Source organism: Crocuta crocuta, unplaced genomic scaffold (genome assembly GCF_008692635.1).
Source record: "Crocuta crocuta isolate KB4526 unplaced genomic scaffold, BGI_CrCroc_1.0 scaffold97, whole genome shotgun sequence".
Taxonomy (NCBI): Eukaryota; Metazoa; Chordata; class Mammalia; order Carnivora; family Hyaenidae; genus Crocuta; species Crocuta crocuta.
The window spans coordinates 3,134,990-3,161,985 of record NW_027531999.1 but is presented as its reverse complement, the minus strand read 5'-3'; the positions used below and the strand labels follow the sequence as shown (position 1 = coordinate 3,161,985).

At 38.0% G+C, this 26,996-nt stretch overlaps 1 protein-coding gene across 1 annotated transcript in view; it reads right to left on the bottom strand.

Moving 5' to 3' along the window:
• The window catches only part of PTPRR (protein tyrosine phosphatase receptor type R), a 104,784-nt gene that overhangs the window by 15,377 nt on the left and 62,411 nt on the right, over positions 1-26,996 (bottom strand). Inside the window, exons 4-9 of the mRNA XM_077775200.1 lie at positions 25,979-26,063; positions 19,661-19,740; positions 18,859-18,996; positions 9,756-9,866; positions 7,597-7,754; positions 2,827-2,940 (exon numbers count right to left, since the gene is read on the bottom strand). Coding sequence (XP_077631326.1) covers positions 2,827-2,940; positions 7,597-7,754; positions 9,756-9,866; positions 18,859-18,996; positions 19,661-19,740; positions 25,979-26,063 — 686 coding nt within the window. The remainder of the gene's footprint in view (positions 1-2,826; positions 2,941-7,596; positions 7,755-9,755; positions 9,867-18,858; positions 18,997-19,660; positions 19,741-25,978; positions 26,064-26,996) is intronic.

Sequence of the window (26,996 nt, the reverse complement as noted above, 5' to 3'; positions counted from 1 at the left end):
GGAAAGGAAGTAGGAGGGGTAGAGAGAGCTTTAGAAACGTAAGCTAAGTGTTCTACTAAGTACGTCATGGATGTAATCTCATCTTTATACTACTGCAGCCCTGGGAGGGATATATTGTTACTTTTAGTTTATAGATGTCTGTTCAGGTTTCTCACTGTATATATTGATAACAACAGTGGCTAAATGTGATTGCGTGTTTATTATGTGTCAGGAGCTTACAATCTTTTTTTAAAATATAATTTTCCTTAAAAATTTTTTTAATGTTTATTTATTTTTGAGTGAGAGACAAAGTGCAGGCAGGGGAGGGGCAGAGAGAGAGGGTGACACAGAGTCTGAAACAGGCTCCAGGCTTTGAGCTGTCAGCACAGAGCCAGATGCAGGGCTTGAACCCACGAGATGAGATCACGACCTGAGCCAAAGTCGGACGCTCAACTGACGGAGCCACCTGGGTGCCCCACGACCTTACAATCTTACTCTTACTCCTTACAACAAGAGTAGATACAAGTAGGACTTCCATTTTCCAGATGAGAAAACCCAGACAGGGAAAGTTCTCACAACTTGCCTAAGGCCGCACAACCAGAAAATGGGAGCAGTCACGATGCAAACCCAGGCAATCTGTTTCCAGAGGCCAGAATTTTAACCACTGTAATGACCAGTCTCTATTAAGCCAGTCAAAACTGGAAGAAAAAGAGATGGAAGATACACCTATAAGGACTTGGAAGCCATTGTTTAAGAAGAGATCAGAACAACAGGGATGGGGAAGGAAAACCTCATCTAGACAGAGGGATCTAAATGCTTAATTTTTAGAGATGGGAGAAACTGTATTGATAATTTTAATAATAATGAAGATAATAACAACACAGTGCACATTTATTGAAGGCTCACTATGTGACAGATCCTGCTCTAAATGATACATATATTTGAATTTTTAGAACAATCTTTTGTCTCTTTTATTAAAATCCAAAGACCTAGGACATAGTAGGTACTTAATAAATATTTGTCGAATGGATCTTTAAAGGTAACTGCACATTTAGGAGGACATAGAGCTCAAGTGCAAGAGGCTCTTCTCCCATGGCTCTCTTGTTTTCTTACTTCTCAACAAATATCTCTGTCTGAAATTATCCTGTTTCTTTCTTTCCTTTTTCATTATCTATCTGTCTGTCTTTGCATTAGCACGTAAACTCTAGGAAAGCAAAGCCTCACTCATCTTGTTGTGCTATACTGATAGCATCTAGAATGATGCCTTGGGCATAGGAGGTAATTAATAAATATTTGCTGCATGAGTGATGGAAGAGAGCTCAGGCGTTCAGCCTTGCAGAACAACTCATTCCCACAATAGTACACTGAATTGCAGGGCAGATAGGCTGGCTGCCCACTTGCTGGTACAGCATCTTTTTCCGGGCCTGTTCTCAAAGAGCATCTGTATACTCTCTCCATCACTGGCTCAACTCTTTATTTAGCCGGGTAGGCTTAGTTGTGGAGCAAGGAAGAAGAAAACTTTCTTGTTCGTTTTGTTTTCAACAGAGATAAACACAGATCATCACAAAGGCAATCAAATCATCGCTCTATAAAAACAGCGCTCCTGCCTCACACCCATTAGGATAGCTACCATTAGAAAAGGCAAAAAACTGGAGTGCCTGGGTGGCTCAGTCTTTTAAGCAGCCGACTTCAGCTCAGGTCATGATCTCACGGTTCGTGGGTTCGAGCCCCGCGTCGGGCTCTGAGCTGACAGTCTGCTTCAGATACTGTGTCTCCCTCTCTCTCTGACCCTCCCCTGCTCATGCTGTCTCTCTCTCTCTCTCTCTCTCTTTCTCTCTCTCGGAAATAAATAAAACATTTAAAAAAATTAAAAAAAGAGAAAAAGCAAAAAACAAAATAGAAAGTCACGAGCATTGGCAAAAGTGTATAGAATTTGGAACCTCTGTACTGTTGGTAGAAATATAAATGGTGCAGACACTGTGGAAAACAGTATGAGAGTTTCTCAAAAGATTACAAATAGAATTATTGCATGATCCAACAATCTCATTTCTGGGTATATATCTAAAAGGATCTCTACAATGGCCTGTACACCCATGTTCATAGCAGCATTATTCACAAGAGACAAAAGGTGGGGGCCACCAAGTATCCATCGATGGATGAATGGATAACCCATATACAGTGTATACATAAAATGGAATATTATTCAGCCTGAAAAATTAAGGAAATTCTGACACATGAATAAATCTTGAGGATGTTATGCTGAGTAATTTTACTGGGGGCAGGAGAGAATAGGAAGCTGTTGTTTAATGGGTACATTGTCTTGCCAGATGGAAAGATTTCTGGAGATTGGCGGCACAACAATGTGAATATACTCAACACCGCTAAATTGTACTGTTAAAAATGGTGAAGATCATCTATTTTGTTATGTGCACTTTTTCACATTAAAAAAACTAGACTGAGAAAAAAGATGATATATGTCTCATTTTAAACACTCAAGATCCTGAAGTGAATGACTCAGTTCAGGCAAATGAAAATGCAGAGTAAATGAAGGGAGCCAGGGCGTAAGACAGGTGGGAACAGTTACCCTGTAAATACCTGTATTAGAGATGAGGAAGGACTGACCATAAGCTTTCAGTTTTGGGCTCTTGATGGTCGGTGTTGCAAACAACACTTTCTTCAATGGCTTTTTAATGTAAGGTACACGTAAGCATTTTACACAAGTCTCTATAGAGACTGAAGACTTTGGAGCCTGTGATGTTTACCAGCTCAGGCTGATGGGATCACGTTGTGGCTGATGACGTTGTGTGTGAAGTGACATCTCTGTTGCACAGTCCAGCGGACACTCACCTGTCTACACGAAGCTGGCAGACAATGCTGAGTGCATCAACAACTCCTTCTTCTTTCAACTGTCGACAGCCGATGGATGTAGCAATAAAACACCCCGTTCTACCTATCCCTGCACTGAAAAGACAAAGAGTAAAAAGGTGGAGGAAAAGTAGAAACGATGAAATAGAGTTTATTATTTATTTATTTAATTTTAATTCTGATGTAATATTAGTCTCGGGGGTACAATATAGTGATTCAACACTTCCATTTGTCACCCAGTGCTCATCACAACAAGTGCACTCCTAGATCATCACCGATTTCACCCATCTCGTCACTCACCTCCCCAAGATAAAAGACATTCTTTTTTTTTTTAATGTTTATTTGTTATTGAGACAGAGAGAAGCAGAGAATAGTGGGGGAGGGGCAGAGAGAGAGGGAGACACAGAATCCGAAGCAGGCTCCAGGCTTTGAGCTGTCAGCACAGAGCCCAATGTAGGGATGTAGGGCTCAGACCCATGAACCATGAGATCATGACTTGAGCCGAAGTTGACTGAAGTTGACTCATAACCTACTGAGCCACCCAGGCGCCCCAAAGACATTCTTTTAAAAGGGAATTTAAATCTGAAACAGCAGCCAAGATTAGTAAAAGGAGCAACAGCAGCTCTCAGGCTGAGGTTACTAACCTGGCCTGGTGCAGTGCTTAAACTGCTTCTGATCATGTTTTATATGTTGGGGGGGGGGGCATGAGGAGAATACTGAAAAAGGCACTGTAATTATTCTACAAAGAATAATTAGGACCTGAATTTAAATAAGGTATAGGCACTAGAAAGGAGAAGAAAGACTTAGACACAAACGTGAATCTAGGGGATGGGACGAAAGGTAGCACCAATGAGACAAAGGGAAAATTCGAGAAGAGGGGATGATTTGGAGGTGGTGAGGAGTTCCTTCTTGGATAGGCTGATGTTGAAGATTCTAGTGAATAACTGAAGAGTCAATTCAGTTTGGGAGAAGCCTGTGGCCAGAGGTACATATTTCTGAGTCATTTATGTCCAGGTGATAGTTGAATAGAAACACTATACGTCCATGAGGGGTTGTCCATTCATCTGCCTCAGATGGTAAGTCATCAACCTGACAAGCCCTTTAACTCTCTTTCCCCATAGCTCTTCTCTCTTCCTCTCTACCCCCTCAGCAATTTCTACCACTAATAGTCTTCATGCAAATTTCTCTCAGATTTACATCTAAATTCCCTAAGTTTCTCCTAAACTCTAGATTAGCATTCCATTTTTTAGCTGGAACTCTTGATGTTACTATTTTGCACTGGCTTTGGTTCAGTGTGTCTAAATTCAATGTATCTAAAACAGAATTAATTCTCTTTTCCCTCAATGGTGTTACCAGTTAGCCACAAGTTTTCCAGCCTAGAAATCTTGGATCCATCTTCAACATTTCTCCTCTCTCACCTCCCACATCCAATCTGTTACCAATTCTTATATTTTCCACCTCTACTGAGACTTTTGGGATCCATGCTTTCCTTTCTATAAACTGTGCTCACGTTTTCGACATCTCCTTACTTCATCGTTAGCAATGATCTCATTATGGTTGCCAAGTCTCGAGTCTCTTCCTGGACTAATTCACGATACACACAGCTGCTAGGTTCATCTTTCTAAAATGGGGATTTTAGATCATATTACTCTCTACTCAAAAACTGTAGATGCCTTCCAGTAGTTACAGACAGTGTCTGAGCTCCCTATCACGATATTTATGACCTTGCATAATATGAATGTGACTAACTTTCAAGCTTTAGGTCTTTTTACTGTTCTCTTTGTACCTTTTGTGCCATTTTTTTTTTCATTTACATGAATCATTGCAAAACATGGCTTCTATTTTCCGATGTTCCTCTCTGTGTTAATGATATTCCTTTGGTCAGAAATGGTCTCCTCACCACCTTTCAAAATCACACACATTGGTCATTTTTTAAGATCCTGTTCAACATTACCCCAACTCTTAGAGGCTTTCTTCAGTCCTCATGGTTTGAGTGAATAGTTCTCTTCCTGGCACTCAAGTAACATTTATTTCTTTCTCATATGTGGCACTTGTTTCCTGTTGAATGTGAGAGTGCAGAGGAATTCAGAAGTGAAGGAGGTTCCTTTTAGTTGAAGAGTCTGTAAAGAGTTTGTTTCACTAAAGAGATAGGATTTGAACTGGACCCTATGAATGGTGGGCATTTTGCTTATCATGAATGAGAGAGAATATTCCATATACGAGAATGGAAAGAATTGCTGCAGAACAGGATATATGATGTACAATAGTAAGTAGACTAGCTTGGCCTGAAGAGAAAGTTATTTTAGAGAAATAGTGAGAAACAAGACTGGGCAGACATACTGGAGCCTGATGAAGGAGCTTGGGACAAGCTGAAGGCAAAGTACAGGCTAATAGCAACCCCCACCCCCCACCCCAGGTAGAATATGTGTGATATTCTTCAGAATAACCTCAGCCACTCCTGGCTACACAAGAACAAAGGAAAGGGGTTTAAGTGCTTGCCATGTTAATGTGGGAAACTAAGGCAAATGAAAAATTAAATTCCCTTACTGCCTACAGCCCATTGACAAGTCCTTGAAACCAGCAGAGTGACCTCCCTCTAGGAGCTCAGCTGCCTCAGATGATGACACTTTGCTAGAAGCAAAAGGGAATCTTAGCTTAACATTATCCCAACCTAGGATCCTGGAAGTCTACTTCAACACATAAAAATTCCTTTAGAACCTTCTTTTATTTCAACTCCCCCAAGATATATGCTGGCAATCATATTCTAAGCTTATGGCCCCCTGATTACATCTGAAGGGTCTCGTGACTGAGGTTTGATTAAATGGTAATAAATGGCATTTCTCTAGCAACAGCTAGCCCCTCAAGGTCCTGGAAACCTTGCTTCCAAAATACCTTAGAGACTTACTCTATCCCTGACCCCCTCCCAACCTGAGGGTATATATAATGAGTTACCCGTCATGACCCATGCAGCTCTTCTGCCCACAGTGGCAGCCCGTGCTTTAATAAAGTCACCTTTTTGCACCAGAGATGTCTCAAGGATTCTTTCTTGGCCGTCAACTCTGGACCACCTCACCATCACCCCAAGGCTTCATCAGAGCCTATAAAGGATCTTACATGGCAAGCTAAGACATTTGAACTTCATCTGCTAAAACAGTGATGCTTTGCTTTGTGTTTTGTTTTGGTTTTGAGAATTTGATAAAAACTGTGGACTTTCACTCCCCAGAAAAACTCACATAACTTTATGCACTCCAATTTGCTAAAGTAATTTCAAAGAGTTCACTGACCCCTGTAGTTCATCCATAGATCCAGAATTAATAAAACCCAAGAGAAGTGGGTGGGTAGGTTATGCTGGGGGTGGAACATAGGGAAGTGGGGTGTGTTTGTGCAATTAGTTGACTACTTCTAAAATACATGTATGAGGTCACTAGGGCCTGAACTTGGGTGGTTGGACAGGAAGTGATGATTATGGGAGAAGCTTTGAAGGGAAAACCAATCTGGTGACTGATTAGATACTGAGGCTAGAGTTGAGAGAAGGGCCAAAGATAACTGTCAACATTAGATACTGAGTGCCTGGAACAAAAACCTGGTCTTATTCTTAGAAATAGTCATCAGAAGGGGAGCTGGTTTTATAGGGGAAATGGCTAGTTCATTTTAGATATCCTGAGTGTTTTATGATTTTGGGTGGGGGACAGTTCCAGCCCTAAAACATGACCAATTAGGCTGTCTTTCTTCACTCCTAAGGGAAGTTTAGGGTAAGGCCTAATGCTAGAAACTGGATAATGACTCCTTTGGATAAACAGATATAGAGTAAATTTCATTCTTAATTAAACTACAAAGGCTCAACAAAGAAGGAGATTAAAGTTGTAATTTAAAATAATTATAATTTTATTTATTAATAATATCATCAAAAGCTATCTTGCAAGGCTTATGAAGTTAAACAAAGAAACTTAAATTATTTTGACCAAGTATGAAGAATAAATGGCTGGTTATAGAAATAACTTTAAAATTATTTCCTTTTGCTTGGGCACACTAACAGGAAAGGCTGGGGAATGGGGAATCAGTTATGAGAGTTATGAGTTATCAGTTATGAGAGGAGAGCTTCAAGCTAGACGTTAGCGAAGGGAACCACCATAGACATCTGTTGCTTTTCTTGGCCTACCTCCAACACCCTACCCTCCAATACACTATGTTCTGGCAACAACACTTGATTCTCCTTTTGGTGAACTAACCCTTGCTCTTTCCCCACTTCATAAATTTGTTTCCATCTGTTTTTTTTTCTTTACGAAATAGCTTTAAAAATAGTGAACTAGTTTTCACCAAGTTTGACATAATAATAAATGTATCAAGATACAACTCAAGTAGGGTTCAGTGCCATCTTGAAACAACAAAAAAGCCATTAATAATCTTTAAAAATGGGTCATGCCTAGTGTACCTGAGGCTGACGACATGAAAGAAACCGATAAATGTTTCGAGGTAGAGGCCTGAATAACGTCTCCTATTCCTTGAGTCATTTATTTAGAAGTGATATTTTCTCTGCCGTGTAATTGTTTGACTAAATGCTCTAGAATGCTGCTTCATTTCTGGAAAGTATCATCTTGATCCAGACTCCAATATTGAGAAGTTAACCAATTTCAATAAATATGTAGTTTACCAATGAAGTCACACCAGGAAGCACAACACACCTTCTACCTGTTTGATGACTTTAGAGAGGCTAGACAGTTGCTTAGGCAGAAAGGACAGGTTATCCCTTACCTGCAGTGGACGACCACGGGCCCTCGGCCCATGGCAGCAATTCTGTCTTCTTCCACATCCAGCATCAGCTGTAGAAGGGGCTGGGCGCTGTCTGGAGTCTTGTGATCCGGCCATGAGGTGTACCAGTAATGCTTCACATGCTGGGTGTGACTTCCTTGCTGAAAATAGCAATAGCCACCAAATGCCTCATTTACTTGTGGAACTAAAAGTCATCCAAACCACAATACTGAATGCCTTCTATCACTCCCAGCTTGCTGGCAACTTACTTATGTTTGGGTGGAAAAAAAAAGATCTAGGAGATTTCTGAAGAGTACCCTTCCACCTTGAGAAAACTTTACTATAAATAGGCTGATGTCAAAGTTTGACAGTCTTGAGAAATAGATATTTAAAATAGAAAATGCATATGAAACATATGCTGTATAGATGCTTGTAATATGTTATAATAAACACAATGGTAGATGCGAAGGAAGCCAGGAGGGAATTTGAATGGATTGTGTTTCCTGCTCTTTGAACATACTTGACAAGGGATGATAAACATATTAACCCTCATAGGAACACTTACCCTTACATTCGGCCCTACATTTGAATTTCTACATTCATCCCAAGTTGCAGTTTTTAACAGCAGTGAGGAGTCCCAGTAATAAGGAGCGAGAAGGGGTCACTAGATTAGAGTGAGTGGGGAGGGTCCACGCACATCATCTCAAAACCCAAAGCCTGGCTGGGGACTTGGCATGGAATAGGTACTCCAGGAAATTCCCATCTCGAATTTCCTTCTAAAAATCCTCAGTGTAGGGACGCCTGGGTGGCTTAGTCGGTTAAGTGTCCAACTCTTAATTTTGTCTCAGGTTATGATCTCACAGTTGTGAGATCGAGCCCCTCGTCAGGCTCTGTGGTGACCGTGCAGAGCCTCCTGGGGATTCTCTATCTTCCTCTCTCTCTGCCCCTCCACTTCCTCTCCTCTGTCTCAAAATAAGTAAATAAATTTTTAAAAAATGAAACAAAACAAAAAAACCCTTTGGTGCAGCTTGGCTTCTACTCTCTCTGTGTGATGATTCTGTTCCAGTAGGGAGGCTCTAGATAGGATTGAAATCTTTGAGAGGATTTTTCTCTAGAAGCAAAAACAATACCATGGCAACGTTCCTCAGCATCTGCTGCCCATAATTTAAATAAGATAACTTTTCTATGACATAATCTGGTCTGGGGAAAGTCCCCATAAATTACTGTAACTTTGAGTTTGGGAAGATATCGTCAACTTGCCTTGCTTCCCACAGCCACCCACAAGCACAGATTTTTTCTTTCAGCTTCCAGGCCGTACTAAAAGCAGCTTAGAGCAAAGTGACATTTAAAAAAAAAAGGCAGGGCACCTGGGTGGCTCAGTCGGTCAAGTGTCTGCCTTCAGCTCAGGTCATGATCTCACAGTTCGTGGATTTGAGCCATCAGGCTCTGTACTCACAGCTCAGAGCCTGGAGCCTGCTTTGGATTCTGTGTCTTCCTCTCTCTCTGTCCCTCCCCCACTCACACTCTGTCTCTGTCTCTCAAAAAATAAATAAAGGTTAAAAAAATAAGAGAAAAAAAATCAAATGGTGGTAAAGTCTCCAGTGCAAGCCTTTAAAGGCATTTGAAATATTAAATCAAGGGTGTTTTATTTATAGAGATTAGGAGATCACAACATTCTACTCAGTGAATTTCTTTAATGCCTACTTACGTTAACTTAATTTTTCCATATACTAAGAGTAGCTGACAACAAAGAAGAAATACATGAGGAATGATCATAATTTCTCTTTGATTTTGATGTTGTTAAAAATTTTTTAAAGACTATCTTAAAAAAAAATCTTTTTTTTGACATTTTATTTTATTCTTTGAGAGACAGAGACAGAGCACAAGCAGGGTAGGGACAGAGAGAGAGGGAGACACAGAATCCGAACCAGGCTCTAGGCTCTGAGCTGTCAGCACAGGGCCCGATGTAGGGTTCGAACCCACAAGCAGTGAGATCATGACCTGATGTCGGATGCTCAACCGACTGAGCCTCCTGGGTGCCCTGATATTATTAAAATTTTAATTTGAATCTGCAGTACTTATTAAGGTAAATAATTTCAGAGTAGAAATGTAATCCTCTCATATCATCTACTTAGTAGATAGCTACAGCTACATAATCTTACCTTTAAGACAAGGTTTCGAACGGTGTAGTTATCACATTCATTAACATTGATAACCAGAACCTCAACTTTCCCATAAATTCCTCTCTTTTCTGGCCAATATAACACACATTTCTGGAGGAGGGGAAAAAAAGAACACAACAGATATTAATGATTTCACTGGTCTTAGGGTACTTTTCATTCAAGCATCTCAAGAGTTTTTATTTAATTAAATAAAAAAATCAAGTATCAGTTTCATAAGGCTGATGTACTAAAACCCAGTGAGTTGCACATTTAAATAGGTGATTTATGGTATGCAAATTATATCTCAATAAAATTTTAAAAAGAAAGTATCAGTTTTTACACGTGCCTGTCAAACACTATTGCTAATAATCCCATACAAAAATAAGGGCAAAATTTCCCAAAACTCCACATAAAAATTAAGAACTAAATTGAGAAATTAAGAATTAAGAAATTAAGATCCAAATATTAGACTTTATCACGTGATGACTTGACATAAAAGGAATGCTCTTTCACAATGGCTGAGCCAAGTCAAATTTTCCTGCTGCATGAAGTTCAAGTGTCTCATAAGAGTATCTGTAATGTTTCAGATGCCACAGAATGAGATCTCTCTAGTATGTAAAGGGAATGTAATGATCATTAATACATCTATGGCATTATATTTTCCAGGATCAATGGTCTTTTCCCATATAGGGTACTAAATGTGTAACAAAATTATTAAAAATTTTTTATAATAGATCCTCTTTGAAAGTTTTAATAAGAATAATAATAATTGTATCACAACCAAGGCAATATAATATGGTATTTAAGGTGCAAGCTTTGGAGCCAGAGGACCTGGGTCCAAATTTTGGTTTCACCACTTATTATTAGCTGTGAATCTGTAAGACAGATAACGTAATGTCTCTGGCCTCAGTTTCCTCATCATTTAATACATGAAAAGCACTTCAGACAAAGCCAGACATATAGTAAGCATTGAAAACACATTGTTCTTATTATGGTTGCTCTATTTTTAGGTTTTTGATCTAACTGATTCAATCATTACTTAATTATACATTAGGTAAAGCAGTAAATATTGCATATTATGAAATTCAAGCTACATTAAAAGAAAACTACAAAATAAGATTCAAGCACACATATAGACCCTTATTATTTAGTATCTTGCCTTTTAAACATCTGCCAAAAAAAAAAAAAAACCCTATGAATTTTACCACACATTTCAATGATTAAGAATGCAAAGTGTGAATGCTGCTGTTTTATTTTAAGTGCCTGGAGAAGCAATGTTCATTTTAGAAATACTGTTTAAGTAGACCTTATAATTTTCTTGCAAACACACATGCCCATTTATAGAGAAATTTCTTCACTAGTTGCCCTCAGTCAGTCAGGACCTTTTAGTACTCAGGATACTTGTTTCTTTACATCTATGTCAAAGGCATAGGACCTTACATGAAAAAAATTAAGAACTTATAGATTCAAAAGAGCAGCAAAAGAAAGAATCACAGATTTATAGAACTACAGGAAAAGACATGTACATTATCAGAAACACATATCGGGTATTTTATCTTGTTAAGTACTAGCCAAGCCAGGTTGGAAGTCACTTGGCCTGCTGGAATCACCGTTTCTTTCATCCATTATAATAAAAACACATTTGCATCCTCTACATTCTGGTCCTTTTCCAAACAAAGTAAATCATTTTCACCTCTATTTACATGCCACCCCACACCCAAGACCGGCAGGCAATCAGGCTGAAGGCATACTCTGGCTGAAACAACATTCACATCAAGAAAAGAAATCTTTTAAAAATAAAGCAATGTATTCCTCTCCTCATTTCCTAGTGCCAAATGTCTGAAATTTCCCAGGTTTGTTAAAGAGAAGCATACTAACCAATTTGCCTGGTTTCTTTCAATGAAGCTTCAATTATTTCGCTGTAAGACCCGAGCTATTGTGTACCTTAAAACCCATGCCTCCTGGATGCGTCCAAGAAGAGTGACAAAGAATCTTGAAAAAAGTACTGAACAAAGCAAGAGGTGTTCAGCGGTCCAGCGGTCTGGCATACGTGTCCCATTGCCCACGATGAGACCTGAGCAGCAGGCCCCTCTTTGGGAAGGTGGCTCTTGAAACCCGTAGGAAAAAGCTGCAAACCAGGAGCTCAAAGCCTGTACCCTGACTCTTAACAATACTTGAACAGGCTTGTGCACCTACTTGATAAATGGAAGCGGTGCTTGCTTCTCTCTCAAGCTTGCCGGGGCCCTCTTGGATGTTTTTCTTGACTCTTTACCAAAAATTCAATTGGCAGTCAGCTCCCACTAGACAATGCAATGTGACTTGTTCATTCAAACAACCCTTAATTAGCATCCCATCTCCTTTCTGAGATACAATAGCTTATTTTTACGCACTGAACACATTTTTCCCCCTTTTAGGAGAACAGAGAAAAAGAGACCAGATAAGTGTGGGTTCTTTTTGAATATGAGGTGGGGGAGAGCTGCAAATGTAGTTGTTTAAAGAGCAGAAGGTCATGTTCAGATTATTTTTGTGCACAGCTTTTTAGGGTTTCTTTATTGTGGGGCTAACAATGATATGAAAGAGGCAGAAAATGCAAGGAAGGAAAATGCTCTCTTACAGATAATACTGTGAAACCACACTAATTGTAGGTAATTCAGAAGGGCATGCTATCTCGCAGAATATAACCCCAAATTATCACTATTCTTTGCTAACTGGGCTGAGCCTTTCAGTGAAATTATCTGTGAATTCCAAGAATCCATGATTTGGAGGAAAAAGAGGTTTTCAGAGGCTCATGTATCTCTTGTACAAACAAGTGATTAGTGAACGCCTGACTGTAAAGATTCTGGACGTAACCATCTCTTCATAATCAGTGGTTTAGAGCAAAAGTAGAATGCAGTGTAAAGCAATGCAAATTCCTATATTTTTACGACTTTTTTTTTCCTTTGACCCTCTCTCTCACTCCCACCACATTAGGGCTCTTTGCATATAAAGAGAAAGGAGGTCTAGCTAGTCATTTAGTTTCCTGGAAAAAAAATCTATTTTTAAGTTACTTTCTTTTAAAATTCTACGTATTTAAAATAAAAAAGATTTTGCTCTCTGAGCTAAAAACACATATCATCACACAGACAGTGGTTCTAAATAAGTAAAAAGAAGATGCTCAGGTTCATCTGGGTTGCATTAGCATGTGAGAGGTATAGGATGGGTCAGATTGCCTACAGTTATTGTCGTCACTTTCATTCCTGGCTTTCCAACTAAATATTATCAACACAGGTGCAGCAATTTTAGATTAAAAGTACCTTCACCAGCATATCACTTCATCCCTGCCACAATCATTTGAATTTGGTAGAACAGGTTAAGTATTACTATTATTATTATTTATCATCTTATAGCAGAGGAAACAGAAGCTCAGGTATTTTGGTAGGGGGCACTGAGAAAATTCCTTTGGGAGCTAAAACTCTCAGAAATAAATATCATTTTAAAAATCACACTTTCTATCTTTAACATCCACTGTCATCCAACCAACCCTACTTCACCACGGCATTAACCAGCGGCTTTCCTTCTCTCTGTGAAATAGGCTGGTGCTCATGCGCCACACGGTTCTTGGGCCAGTCTCTGACTAAGCCCAGTACCTCTATTACTATCTGCTGAGCTTTACGTGTTCACTGAGGTATACTTACATCCAAACCTCCTTATGGTAGGTGTAGTCATTATTGAAGCCCCGTAATTTAATTTTACAGAAATTAATGAAACATGACGGTGCAAAGAGAAAGGGAGTTGTTCTAGGAAATAATTGTATGTTAAACACGTTTTTCATTGGAAAAAAAAAAGGACTCAGTAAAGAAAACCGCAGTCAAATCAGGTACAGGAGACAATTGTAAAAATTAGTGCAAAGTTTGAATCTGTGCAGGATCCTGCATTCATAATTCCTTTACAAATTTTTCTGCGTTCTCTCTCATTAAAAAAAAAAAAAACCTGAAATGGGCATTTTTGATGATATATAAAGGCCATGATTTCCATAAGCCATATGATCTAGAACTCCAACTTCAGACCAACAGTAATAGAACAAAACGAATCTCATAAAGAAAATGAACAAATTTTAGTGTGAAAAAATGTACATGTCTTAAGATAAAATAAAGCATTAGAGTTTTTTGGTTGCTGTTTTTGTGATTTTTCCACTCTAACTTTTTTGACTAATAGTGTCAAATAAGACGGATTCTAACTATAGTTAGTAGCAAAGCAAGCTAAGACGAGTAAATAAAACCTAGCAAAATAACAATTAAGGTGCAATTACATTTGGAATATAAGCATGTTTGAAAGGACAGGTGAGTGATTTTGCTTGAGAGCTGTCACTTTCTGAATTTCAGGCCACCCTTAACTGCTTGGGCAGTATAAGCATCAGACGGCTGGTCATGTAGGAAATGGGAATGAGAGATTAGGCTTCCTGGCATGGCTGGGCAGTGCTAGGCCAGGCTGCCTCTCTAGATATCATAATAGCTAGTTCTGGTCCTCCCGGAAAGCTGAAAGCTGGTCAGCTGGACTCCACTGTCTACATGCCAGGTTGGCCTTCAACATTACCTTCCTTGACCTCCTCTGGACAGACACTCAGGTTCTGAGACTCAGTTTGCTTGTTTCTTTTCATTCTTGGTACAGGCATAGCTCGTTTTACTGAGCTTCGCTTTCTGTGCTTTGCAGATACTGCATTTTTCACAAATTGAAGGTTTGTTGCAAACCTGCTTGGAAGAAGTCTGTAGGCACAATTTTTCCCAACAGCTTTTGCTTATTTCATGTCTGGTCACATTTTGTTAATTCCCACGCATTTCAAACTTTTTCATTATTATTACATTTGTCATGGTGATCTGTGATCAGTGATCTTTGATGTTACTATCGTAATTGTTTTAGGGTCGTACCAACTGCACCTACCTAAGACCACAAACTTAATTGATACATAGGTGTGTTCTGACTGCTCCACTGACTGATCATTCCCTGGCTCTGTCCCCCTCCTGGGGTCTCCCTATTGATTGAGACACAACAATACTGCAATTAGGCCCAGTAATAACCCTCCAGTGGCCTCTACGTGTTCAAGTGAAAGGAAGAGTTACATGTTTCTCACTTTCAATCAAAATCTATTAATGATTAAGCTTAGTGAGGAAGGTATGTCAAAAGTTGAGATAGGCTGAAAGCTAGATCTCTTGTGCCAGTTTGCTAAGTTGTGAATGGAAACGAAAAAGTTCTTCGAGGAAATTAAAATTGCCACACCAGTGAACACATAAATGGTAACAGTGAGAAACAGCTTATTGATGATGAAAATATTGGGATTATTGAATAAGAGCTTGGCAATTATTCATTTATTTATTAGAAAGTAGTAAGGCTCATGAAAATATAAAGCCTGGGAATTTCTAAAGATAATGCTACCTTCATTTTTTTTGGAGGAAATGATTTTTGTCTATTCACACAAACAATGATGCTGAACACAATTGAAAGTTGGCACATTTTTGGTAAACAGCATTTTCCTGGTAGTGTGAAGTTTACTGCATATTTCTGTTTGAGCCAGAATTCTCCGTATCATTTTGATCTGCAAAGCATCAAAGTTTCCTCCATAGTATTATATTTACATCATGGAAGGTCTGGACAGAAAGGAATTTCTAATTTTAATTTAATGAGTAACGCATTCTACTTAGATCTAAGAAATGTTGTTAACTCCGGCATGAGTTCTGGGTTGTCAGTTATTTTCTTTTATCCCTTGCTAGGCATTTTCGGCTTCTACTGCTGCTCTTGAGAAGCCGTTTGTTAGTTACCCTGTTGTTAAAATCATCTCCCACAGTGTTTTTTAGTTTCATAGATGTGTCTAGTTGTGGGTTTATTTTTACTTATCTAGCCTAGGATTTAATGGTGCTTCTCAAATCTGAGAGCTCACATCTTTCATCACTTCTGGAATATTTCCTCAAACACTATTTCTTTTTTTATATTCTCTTTTTTCTTCTTCTAAAATATCCATTATATATACATTGGACGTTTACATATTGTCCTCTATGTCTTAAACTCTTTTTTTAAATGTTATTTATTTACGTTTGAGAGAGAGAGAGAGAGAAAAAGAGAGAAAGAGAGAGAGCGCACAAGTAGAAGAGGGTCAGAGAAAGCAGAAGAGAGAATCCCAAGCAGCCTCCTCGCTCAGTGCAGAGCCCCACATGGGGCTCAAACCCACAAACTGTGAGGTCATGACCAGAGCTGAAATTGAGAGTCGGACGCTTAACCAACTCAGCCACACAGGTGTCATTATATCTTAAGCTCTCCTTCATATTTTTGGTTATTTCAATCTTCTAGGTAATCTCCTTAGCTCTATTTTTAATCCAATCATTTATTCAGCTGTGTCCACCCTATTAAACTTGTCGAATGACGTTTCCTTTTTAAATTTTAATACCTATATAATATTTATTTCTAGAACTCGTGGGTTTGTTTTAAAATCTTCCTAGTCCTTTTGATAGTAACTCGTTCCCTTGTGAAGTTTTAATTTTACATTTTGTGTGCTTAATTATAAAAGAAAACCATAGCTTATATTTACAGTTTCTTTTATTTTAATTTTTTGCGGGTCTGTTTTACCTATTTGTTGTTTCTTCTGATTTTTCCTTACGTTGCTTGTTTACTTGTGTTGTCTCATTATTTTGACTTGTGAGCTTCTGCTTGGCTGGACTTTTTCTGTTGAGATTCTGTCACATAAATCCCGAGAGTGTATGCAGCCATAAAGTTTTTGCCTTTGTTTCTGTAGAGTGCCAGGGAGAGTCATCAATCCAGCATTACTTTTTATACTGTTATACTTGGCATTTCCTGGTTTTTGAGTGCTGAATACTACAGGGAACCTTTTTATCTCTCCCATGAGAAGACCAGCTTCAGACAGATGGATTTACTCGTAGAATCCTATTTTGGTCGCCAGGTTTATTTTTGTGGTTCACCTTTTCGCTGAAGGCACAGCTTTTGCTGGAGCTCACTTCATGGAAGGTGTCCATTCCGACTCTTGGCTCCTGCAAGACCTAGGCTTTGTCTCCAGGTCTTGTATTGTCATTAAAGCACAAGTAACCCATAATTCTCTGGCTTTATGCCTTTTATTCACTTTTTGACTGCTGGGACTTTTCTTCCCCCCAAGCTCTGTTATGCATGCTATTTTTATTTTACTATTTTATCTGTAAAACATCAAAGTCTCCTCTACAGTATTATATGTACATCATGGAGGATCTGAACAGAACAGAATTTTAAATTTTAATACTGAGTAATGCAGTCTACTCAGATTGAGGAAATGTTCTAATTTATATTTTGCATTTTACACTATTTAAAATTTTAAGCAGTGTGACTAGTTTTGTAATGGGAGGTTTCTCAGATTATCTGGCTGTATGTATGCAGGAATATATATACAGATATATATAGAGAGAATATACATTTTAAACTTCAAGAATCTTTTCCTACGAGGTAAAATAAAGGCAAAATGCTGTGGATATTAAACAATTGTGCAGGAATTATCAGAGGCTTAATATGTTGATAGATTGATATGGGTGACCACAGCTGAGACTATTAGGGGCTGTTTTTATTATGCCACCACAGGCTTTCATATAAAATCCATAAAAATACATGTCTTTATTAAGCTGTATAGTTAATTAAGTGCATACTTCATCTACTGACCCCAAAGATACCTTTTTCCAGGATAACTTTCAGAAAAAAAACCAAACAAAACTTTTCTATTGTAGCAAAAATGAAAGAAGGCAACAGACTTTACAAAACTTACAAACTGCTGCTTGTAAGCCTGGATTTTTTTAAATTAGCAGCCAGAATACACTATACTCATGGGATAGAACTCACCAGAAAGGTAAAAAGGAAAGCTCAGCTTTTGAAAATTCTTTCTGTCATGTTGACGCTCTGAAAGCAAACACAAGTGGTGACTAAAACCAGGCGGTAAATGATCCCAATAAGATGCCCTAAAATGTAAGCAGAACCTAGGATAACACCCTTTGAGAATGTAAAGTACAGAATGAGTATTCGGTAAACTAGAACCTTAGGAAAGACAACTAGTATGCAGATGGAATCTGCTTTTAACCCTTTCTTGGATCTCTTACGAAGATATTGAAAAACTTGCTTGGCTTTTCGAAATTAGTCTGTCAGAGAAAGACAAATATCATATGACTTTATTCATATGTGGAATTTAAGACACAAACCAGATTAACGTAAAAGAAAGGAAGCAAAAATCATATAAAAACAGGGAGGAGGACAAAACAAAAGAGACTCAAACACAGAGAACAAACTGGAGGAGTTTGGAGTCGGGGGGATGGGCTAAATGGGCAAGGGGCATTAAGGAAGACTTAATTCCTTAATTAAGGATGATTAATTAAGGATGAGCACTGGGCATTATATGTAGGGGATGAAATCACTGGATTCTACTCCTGAAATCATCATTGCACTATATGCTAACTAACTTGGATATAAATGAAAAAAAAAAGTTGCTTGGCTTTTGTAACTTCCTTCAAATCTTTTTTTCAAAGCTCACCTTCCTCTTTGACCCCTCCTTCAGCTCAGCCCATCCAATCTCCCTATCCTACGCTGCCCTCCCCCCATACCATTTATCCCTTCTAATTGCTGTAGTTTTATGAATTTATTATGCTTATTGTTTTTAATCTGGCTTCCCCAATAGCAAGTTAAAAATCGACCAATGGAAGGTGTCTTTGTATGCTTTGTTTACTAATATACTTATATTGCCAACAACTAGAAAAGTATCTGTCACACAGGAAGTGCTCAAAAATTACTTGGGATATGAGTAGTTTTTTTCATGTCCCTGCCTATAAACCACAGTGATAATTCATAGCCCCTCATTTCCTTACAGAGATAGGTGGAGTATATTGATTTATCTGAAAGTATGCCAAGTATATTGATTTATCTGAAAGAAACCTGCCATTCACACAATGACACTAATTACCACTTCTTGGAAGCATGAAACGAAATTGTCTTTAAATGCCTGAAAGTTCCCATCTTAAATCTGTTATTAAGTACACGGCAATTTTCCTTAGACAATATTTCTTGTACAGCAACCGAAAATATATAACGTTCACTGCTTGAGTAAAGGTCATACCTCATTTTTTTCTTTGAGTTTTGTGATCATAACAATCACGGGGCTGTCTTCCTGCCAAACCATGTGCCAGAAATCATTCACGGTGTTGATCATGGGGCCCTGTGTGGCAATGAAAGCTTTTTCTTCGCCACTGTAGCCCTGGTTTGAGGAAAGAGACAGAAATACTGGCTTTGAAATTCATGCTTTGCACTGAAAGCTTAGAACAAGTTCAGAACAAAATGGTTCTACTAGGGGCACCTGGGTGGCTCAGTCTGTTAAGTTTCTGACTTTGGCTCAGGTCATGATCTCATGGTTTTTGGGTTCGAGCCCCGTTTCGGGCTCTGTGCTGACAGCTAGCTGAGAGCCTGGAGCCTGTTTCAGATTCTGTGTCTCCCTCTCTCTCTGACCATCCCCTGCTCATGCTGTCTCTCTCTCTCAGAAATAAATAAAACATTAAAAAAAAATTTCAAAATGGCTCTACTAGTCCAAATGCAACACATCTTTTGCGGCTTCACTGATTCTACACAATTCACGTGGCTATTCTCCCTGTGAGTCAAGCACAGCATATGGTAGTGAGGGTCATAATGCTCAGTTCTCAGCAGAGCAGGCCGTAGACAGCACTGCAGCCACAGACACGCAGGAAAGGAAGACTCAATGTAAAAGACCCACTACCAATGTTGATCATGACTAAACAAACAAGTAAACTTGCTAGTAACCGAGTTAAATAAAAATTAATCCACTCGGAGAAAAAAAAAATCCCCCAACAATTCCACATAGTGAGTTGACATGCTCATTAGAAAGAAAATGGTATTTATTTACTTACCCTAATATAATTAGCATTAATGTAGGTGCTCAAAGAATCAGTCACATTTTTTGGTCTTAAACACACTCTGCTGAGGGGGTCTAATGAAGAAAACAAGAAGGAACGTATTAGACAAATGTACCCTTTTTAAAGTTCCTTAGAACACCAATAATTGCCCGTAACACACTTTTTCATTTATATACTGGTGATCTTGCTTGTGTCAATGTTTATTGTTGATGTGTCTGTGTGTCTGTCTCTCAATCGATCTGTGTTTATTGGAGGACAATTGGGCCCATCTTGACCTCTCCCCTGTCCCTTAACACAAATCCCGCCCATAAGCTTGAGACGATTTTATTCATCATGCCATTTTTGGGTGGGTTCCTGATTCTTGACCCTATTTCTTATTTATGCTCCTTTTCTTGTTCTTTGGATTTGGATCTTGCACCAGATTTCTTTGCTCATTTCCTTCTTCTCTTCTGCCCCAAAGCAAACACTTGGTCTGCCCTGAACCCCCTCTTGCTAAAGAGGTTGTCTTTAGTAACCATGTGTGGCCCTCTGTTCACCTACAGCATGAAAACCTGACATTGCTTAGATGGCTATAGTGTTAGCAATACTGTCTTAACTTCTCAAGTCACTTTCCATCAAGAAGTTGAAACGCTCTTTGCAAACCATGGTGTTAGAAAAAATATGGTGGTCATTTTTACCAACGTTTACATACATGAATTCAGATTGAATCATCCTTTTATGATTTCTTCAGTCTGGTACCACCTGAGCATCCTGAGGCAAGGATGGCGATTTTTTTTTATCATCTCTAAGAATTGGTGTCTAGCACAGTGTTTAAATATGTAGTAGATATTCAATGTCTACTGCATTGATTTAAATGGCCCGTTCCATGTTTTAAGAAGTCACTTCTCTACATTCTTCTTTAGGAAGTGTTCTATTGCTGTTCTTCCTCAGAAAGATAAACTTCTGAGAGTTTATCATACGCACTGTTCTTACCTTCTCCTCCACAATTTAGTCTTCCTGTGTACACTCCAATCTATCCTAACCTGAGTTTTATGTAGAGGACACTCTTGCTCATGTCCATCAATGACCGTTTTGTTGATCTATACCAAATAAGCCCATGGTGGGTTTTTCTTCATGTTTTATTTTAATATTTACCATCATGTATTTTTTAAATGTTAATTTAACTTTGAGAGCGAGAGAAAGAGAGGGAGAGAGAGAGAGAGAGAAACATGAGTGGGGGAGGGGTAAAGAGAAAGGGAGACACAGAATCTGAAGTAGGCTCTAGGGTCTGAGCTGTCAGCACAGAACCCCACATGGGGCTCGACCCCACAGACTATGAGATCATGACCTGAGCTACAGTCAGACACTTAACCTACTGAGCCACCCATCTTGTACTTTAAGTGCTTAAATTTTTGCCTGTCCTCAATGAATTATAGTGAGCCCCTTGAGGGGAAGATCTGTATTTAATTCACTTTTTTAAAAAAATTTACTTTTGTATCCTTTGTGATTTCTATCTGGTATGTGGCTCATAGAGCATTTAACATCACAATTAATTTCTATTAAAGTTGAGACATTGCTGTCTCAAAAAAGATACTTTTTTCTTTTTTAGTGAAGGGGACAGGAAAATTTTCATTCCTTTTCACTATTCACTGATTATTAGAAGTTTCCACAAAAGCTTGAAACCACTGAGACTTGAAAAGAGGCCCACTTCCTTCAGTTTTTATAATGCCTACCAAGTATATAATTTATTGGGAACTCAGCCTTATAAAAGGCTTAGAAGCAGGTTTCTTGTCAAGCTTAATTAGGTTTATTTTGAAAATTGGTAATTTATAAGATTTCCAAGTATTTAGAGGTTTCCAAATTCTTTTTTTTTTTTTAAACAAGACGGCAGCATGTGACTGAGGTGGAAAATTAGCGTTCTAACCAAAGCCTTTTTTAAAAAAAAAATCTTTATTTATTTTTGAGAGAGAGAGAGAGAGACAGAGCATGAGCTGGGAAGGAGCAGAGAGAGAGGGAGACAGAATCGAAACAGGCTGTAGGCTCTGAGCCTTCAGCACAGAGCCCGACGTGGGGCTTAAACTCATGAACCCAACTGTGAGATCATGACCTGAGCCGAAGTTGAATGCTTAACTCACCGAGCCACCCAGGTGCCCCTCTAACCAAAGTTAGACTGGACTAATAAAAAAAAGCTGAGGATTTAAAAAAATCCAAAACTTTACCATTGTCATCATTACTGTTATAATTTTATTCATTTTATGCATTTTAAGTGTACATATGTAGTACAAATCTATATATTGGTCATATTCACTCTGATAACTTTTTTCAGAATAGATGTTTCTAGATTATATGCTAAATATTTAGCATGCCACTTATGGTACATCTGGGTAGTAGCAATAACCATTCCAACATTGAGCAATTTGTCTTCCCTCTCTTCTATTCTTCTGCTTTTACTTCCATCCTTCTCTCCTCTTGCTTTCTTCCTCTTTCTTCGCCCTTTTCTCCTCCCTCCCTCTCTTCCTCTCTTATTCCTTCTTTTTCTTCTGCTCTCCTTCCTGTTTCTTTTTTCCTCTCAACAAATTATTGAGCACACAGATTTAGTGTATGGAACATGTGAAATTTCCCCATTTTGTCTTCTTTAAAATACTTCTGGCAATTTAAGGCTTCTATTTAACAGACAAAATGGTACCTGGATCCTGATATTCTGATTGCTTCCTATCGTATCAGATTTTATGAAAGGTTATCCTGTGCTGAAGATTTCTTCTCCAGGAAGATATATGTTTCAGATTTGGAGTCAAGAGGAGAAGCTACCAGATGAGGGAAGAGTACACTCCTAGTGTATCCCTGGGCAGAGACAGGAATGAGTGGAATAGCATAGATTTCCTAGGTAAATTCAAGATAACTGGGAAATGGGAGGAAAGGCAGTGATTTGGCCACAGCTTCAAGGTGAGTGGGAGTCACCTTCAGTTTGTTGCAGGGGAGAGAGAAGACTTCAGGCCTGCAGTGTCTCAGATGGTGCCGTTTAGCCACATGTAGCTGAATTTAAGTTATTAAAATAAAATAAAATTTAAAAAATCACTTCCTCAGGTGCACTGCCTATACTTCAAGTGTTTAATTACCACATGGAGCTAATGGCCGTCACATTGGTGATATAGGACACTTCCATCACGGTACAGAGTTTTGGTGGGCAATGCTAATCTTGGCAGTGCAAGATGGTGATTATATGGAAACTCGCTGTTTTTAGATCCATGTGAAAATTATGAGAGAAAACAGGACCCTGAAAGAGTCTGCTTTTGAAACTGTCAACTTGTCTTTGCCTAGTTGGTGCCCCTATTTTCTGGAATTGGTTCTGGGGTTAATGATGAATTCATCTTCAGTTAGGTAGGGAGAAAGGAGAAACTAACATTACCTGAGGACCTGCTATTAGTTGGAACTTCCTTTTTCACATATTACTACTTAATTCTCTACACAGCCCTGTGGAGTGATACTATTATCACTATCTTTAACGGATGAAGAAAGATTAGTGTGGAACAGAAAGATTAAGTCGTTTCCATAAACGACTTGATGCTCTCACCAAGGTCGAGAGATGGTATTTTGTTTTACCACACAACTTGTCTTAATGAGTGGCTCACTTATTTGCATACCTATTCTGTTCTGGGCACTTAATAGAACATAAGTACTATTCCTAAATAGGTAGGAAATATTACCAGACTTTAAATTTTTAAATATGAATGATGGCCAAAGTAATTAGGTTTAATTAATAGAGTTCTTTAATTTTATCTATGTTATTTTATATTTGTATAAATAAATTGTTTGCATGGAATAAATATACATGAAATTTATTACGATACTTCATTGTTGTGCATATAACTTCATATTAATAGATGATTTTTCCCCATTGTTTTTGTGATTTAGGACATAGATATATTTTCATCACTAATATTTGCTTATGTTCCAAAATAATGTGATATAAAACTTGACCTTCGCACTTTAGTCTACCATGTAGAGTGTTCTGACCCAGGCTGACATCATCCTCAGAGAAACAGCTATTATTTAATTGGTTCTTGGCTATCCATATTTCTGCTGTAAAACATCCTCCAAATTATATAGCCTCACTAATATGTACAAGCTGGAAGCTTTTAAACTTGGGTTTATTATAGGTTAAAACACTAAAAAATCATACTTTTTAAAATATTAATCATTTTTAAATATTTTATATAATGTTTCAAATTTATCCCATGTTACAGTCTAATATCAACCATAAAAAAACAGCTTTCCATATAAATTCCAGTCTTTTCTGATGATTTTCAACTAATGGTGTGGCGTGCCCAAACTGTATTTACTAAATCGTGTTTTGTGCAACAGGGGTGTAGGTGGGGCTTTCAGACATTTTCAACAGAAAATTCATTATTTGTGACATCAGTTGTCAGCACAGGTGCCCTGGTTCAAGCGATCCACCCAGTTCTGGGAATGGAAAAGCTGACACAGGACTATGAAGGGCTATGTCTGATATCATCTGGGCAGGAAATAGAGAAGGCTGAACTTTAAATAATCCTAATAATTTCCAAATCCATCTGACATTAGATGGTTAGGTAAAACTGCAATGGATGTATATGCCCTAATTACTTATGTTTGGTAAATTTTAGATGAAAAATCTTGAGAGAGACACACAGAGATAGAGACAGAAACAGAGAGAAGCACTAAAGCGCTATTTTTAACGCATGGCACTTTCATTCCCTTTAGCCAGCTGTAGTTATAAAATACCTGTAAATAAAATATACAGGACTATATTACATGGACCAGTAATAAAAATATGTCATAATGTTTTCAACTCCACCAGAGGGGGAAGTCCAAAGACACCATTAACAGTAATTCTTGATATTGCCATAAATATGGAGAATTTGATGTTTTATGAGGGAATTAATTGGCTTGACTATGAAGACTCTACTATTTCGATATCCATACTTTTTAAAGTTATTTTTAATGTTTATTTATTTTTGAGAGGGAGGGAGAGCAAGAGTGGGGGATGGGCAGAGAGAGAGAAGAGACAGAGGATCCAAAGCGGGCTCTGCGCTGACAGCAGAGAGCCTGATGTGAGGCTCGAACTCACGAAATATGAGATCATGACCTGAACTGAAGTTGCACGCTTAGCCAACTGAGCCACCCAGGTACCCTCAATGTCTATACTTTTTAAAAGTCTTCGTGGCTCCACCTTTTCAGAGCTATTGCTTTGAGTTGTTAATGGATATTGTCAAAATCCCAGCTATCTATTTGTGTAGTGATTGACAATGAAATGTTTTCATTTCTCTTGGCTATATTACTAGGAGTAGAATGTCTGCATCATATAGTAACTCTAGGCTTTGCCTTTTGAGGCACTACCAAACTGTTTCCTAAGTAGCTGTACCATTTTACATCCCTATCAGCAATGTGTGAGGATTCCAGTTTTTTTTACATCCTTGCTAACACTTTCTATAGTCTATCATTTTTATTATAATCATGTGGATAGGAAGTGGTATCTCATTGTGGTTTTGATTTACCTTATAGCTAATGATGTTGGGCATCTTTTCAAATGCCTATCGATCATTTGTATATATTCTATGGAGAAATGTCTATTCAAGTCCTTGGCCCATTTTCAAATTGAGTGGTAAGAGTTCTTTATACATGCTAGATAGAAGTCCCTTATTAGATGCATAATTTATGAATATTTTTTCCCCATTTTGTGAGTCACCTTTCTATCTTCTTGATGGTATCCTTTGACCTTTGATGCATAAAACTTTTTAATTTAATAAAGTTCAATTTATTTTTTCTTTTGTTGATTGTACTTTTGGTGTCATATCTAAGAAATCATGGACTAATTCAAGATCATGAAGATTTATATCTGTTTTATACTAAGAATTTTATACTTTTAGCTCTTACCTTCAGGTCTGATCCATTTTGAATTAATTTTTGTATATGGTGTGACACAGGGTCCGATTTCTTTTTCTTTTTTTTTTTTTTGCATGTGAATGTTAGTTGTCTCAGCACCATTTGTTGAAAAGACTATTTGCCTATTGAATTTTTGATACTCTTGATGAAAACCAACTGACCATAACATGCGACACAATAAAATTTTAGAACCATGTGTCTATTGGAATTGTGAGCTGACCATTGTAATAAAAATAATACAGGATAAAGTTATTATCCTCAAACTAATTTAATGGTTATTAGTGTTGATGCATATTTATATCTCCAACTTTAGTGTATATGGAGAAGTTGTGAGGATGGGAAGCGATGAGGTGGGGGTTAGTGGGCAAGGCTGTGCTTTATAATGCAAACTACTTAATCCAGGAAACTTACTTGGCAAAATCGTCTTATAGCGATTTTTAGTTCCATGACGTGGAATGTCAATTTCTTTGGGATCCACAAAGTTCATTGGAATTTCCTGCAAAAATAAATGATATCAAATTAGTGTATCTAATGCTGCCACAAAGAAAATCTTCCCAGGGGGCCATCTGATACAGAGCCCTACAGAACTTCAAAGTCAGTTATAAAACAACAGACTACCACCTCTGGTTGTCCAACACCCTTCCTTTCATCAACATATTAGCTGCACCCTGGCAAGCTGACTCTAAGAAACACCTCTCTGTGTTAGAAAGTATTAATTTATATATGGTTATCAAAGCAACGTGCAAAACTTTGATCGGAGTTTGAAATTTCTATTCTGACATAATTGCTAGAAATACGTACCCAGGCAGCCTAAAATTGACAATGTACTCAGATTTCTTTAAATCTTTATATAAGTTCAGTACCAAAAATTTCGCTACAATGGATTATCTTTTAACATTGTGTGACTTTTTTAGGATTATTAAAACCTCCCTCCCCAAATGGTAAATATAAAGGGCTTTTTTTTTGTTGATTCAGGCAATAGTAATATGGTGCTTTTTTGTATTAAGGAATGGCTTATAATTGCACAGTTCCATTTGTGTTGTAAGTGCAATATTTTTAGTGCAGGGCATCCAGATACTATCTTCTCCCATTTAAAGAGAATATAAATACAGAATACATGTATTCTTTATGCTTGGAGATGGAACAATCAGAGTAGAAATGCCTCTGTGGAAATGAATTAGATCTAAAAGGTGAGCTGACTGGGACAAAGAAAGAAATGAGCCAAATTTTTCAAAAGGGTTGAAAAATTATTTAAAGCTTTGATTATACAAAATAGTATGATCTCTAATTTAAATTTTGCACAAGATTGCTTAGATAAATGTTAACGTGAAATAAGAGAACTTGTATCTTTAGATTACATGAAATACTAATTTTGTTACTTAAAGTTTCTTCAATGGAAAATATAACTCAACAGCCCAATATTCATTGA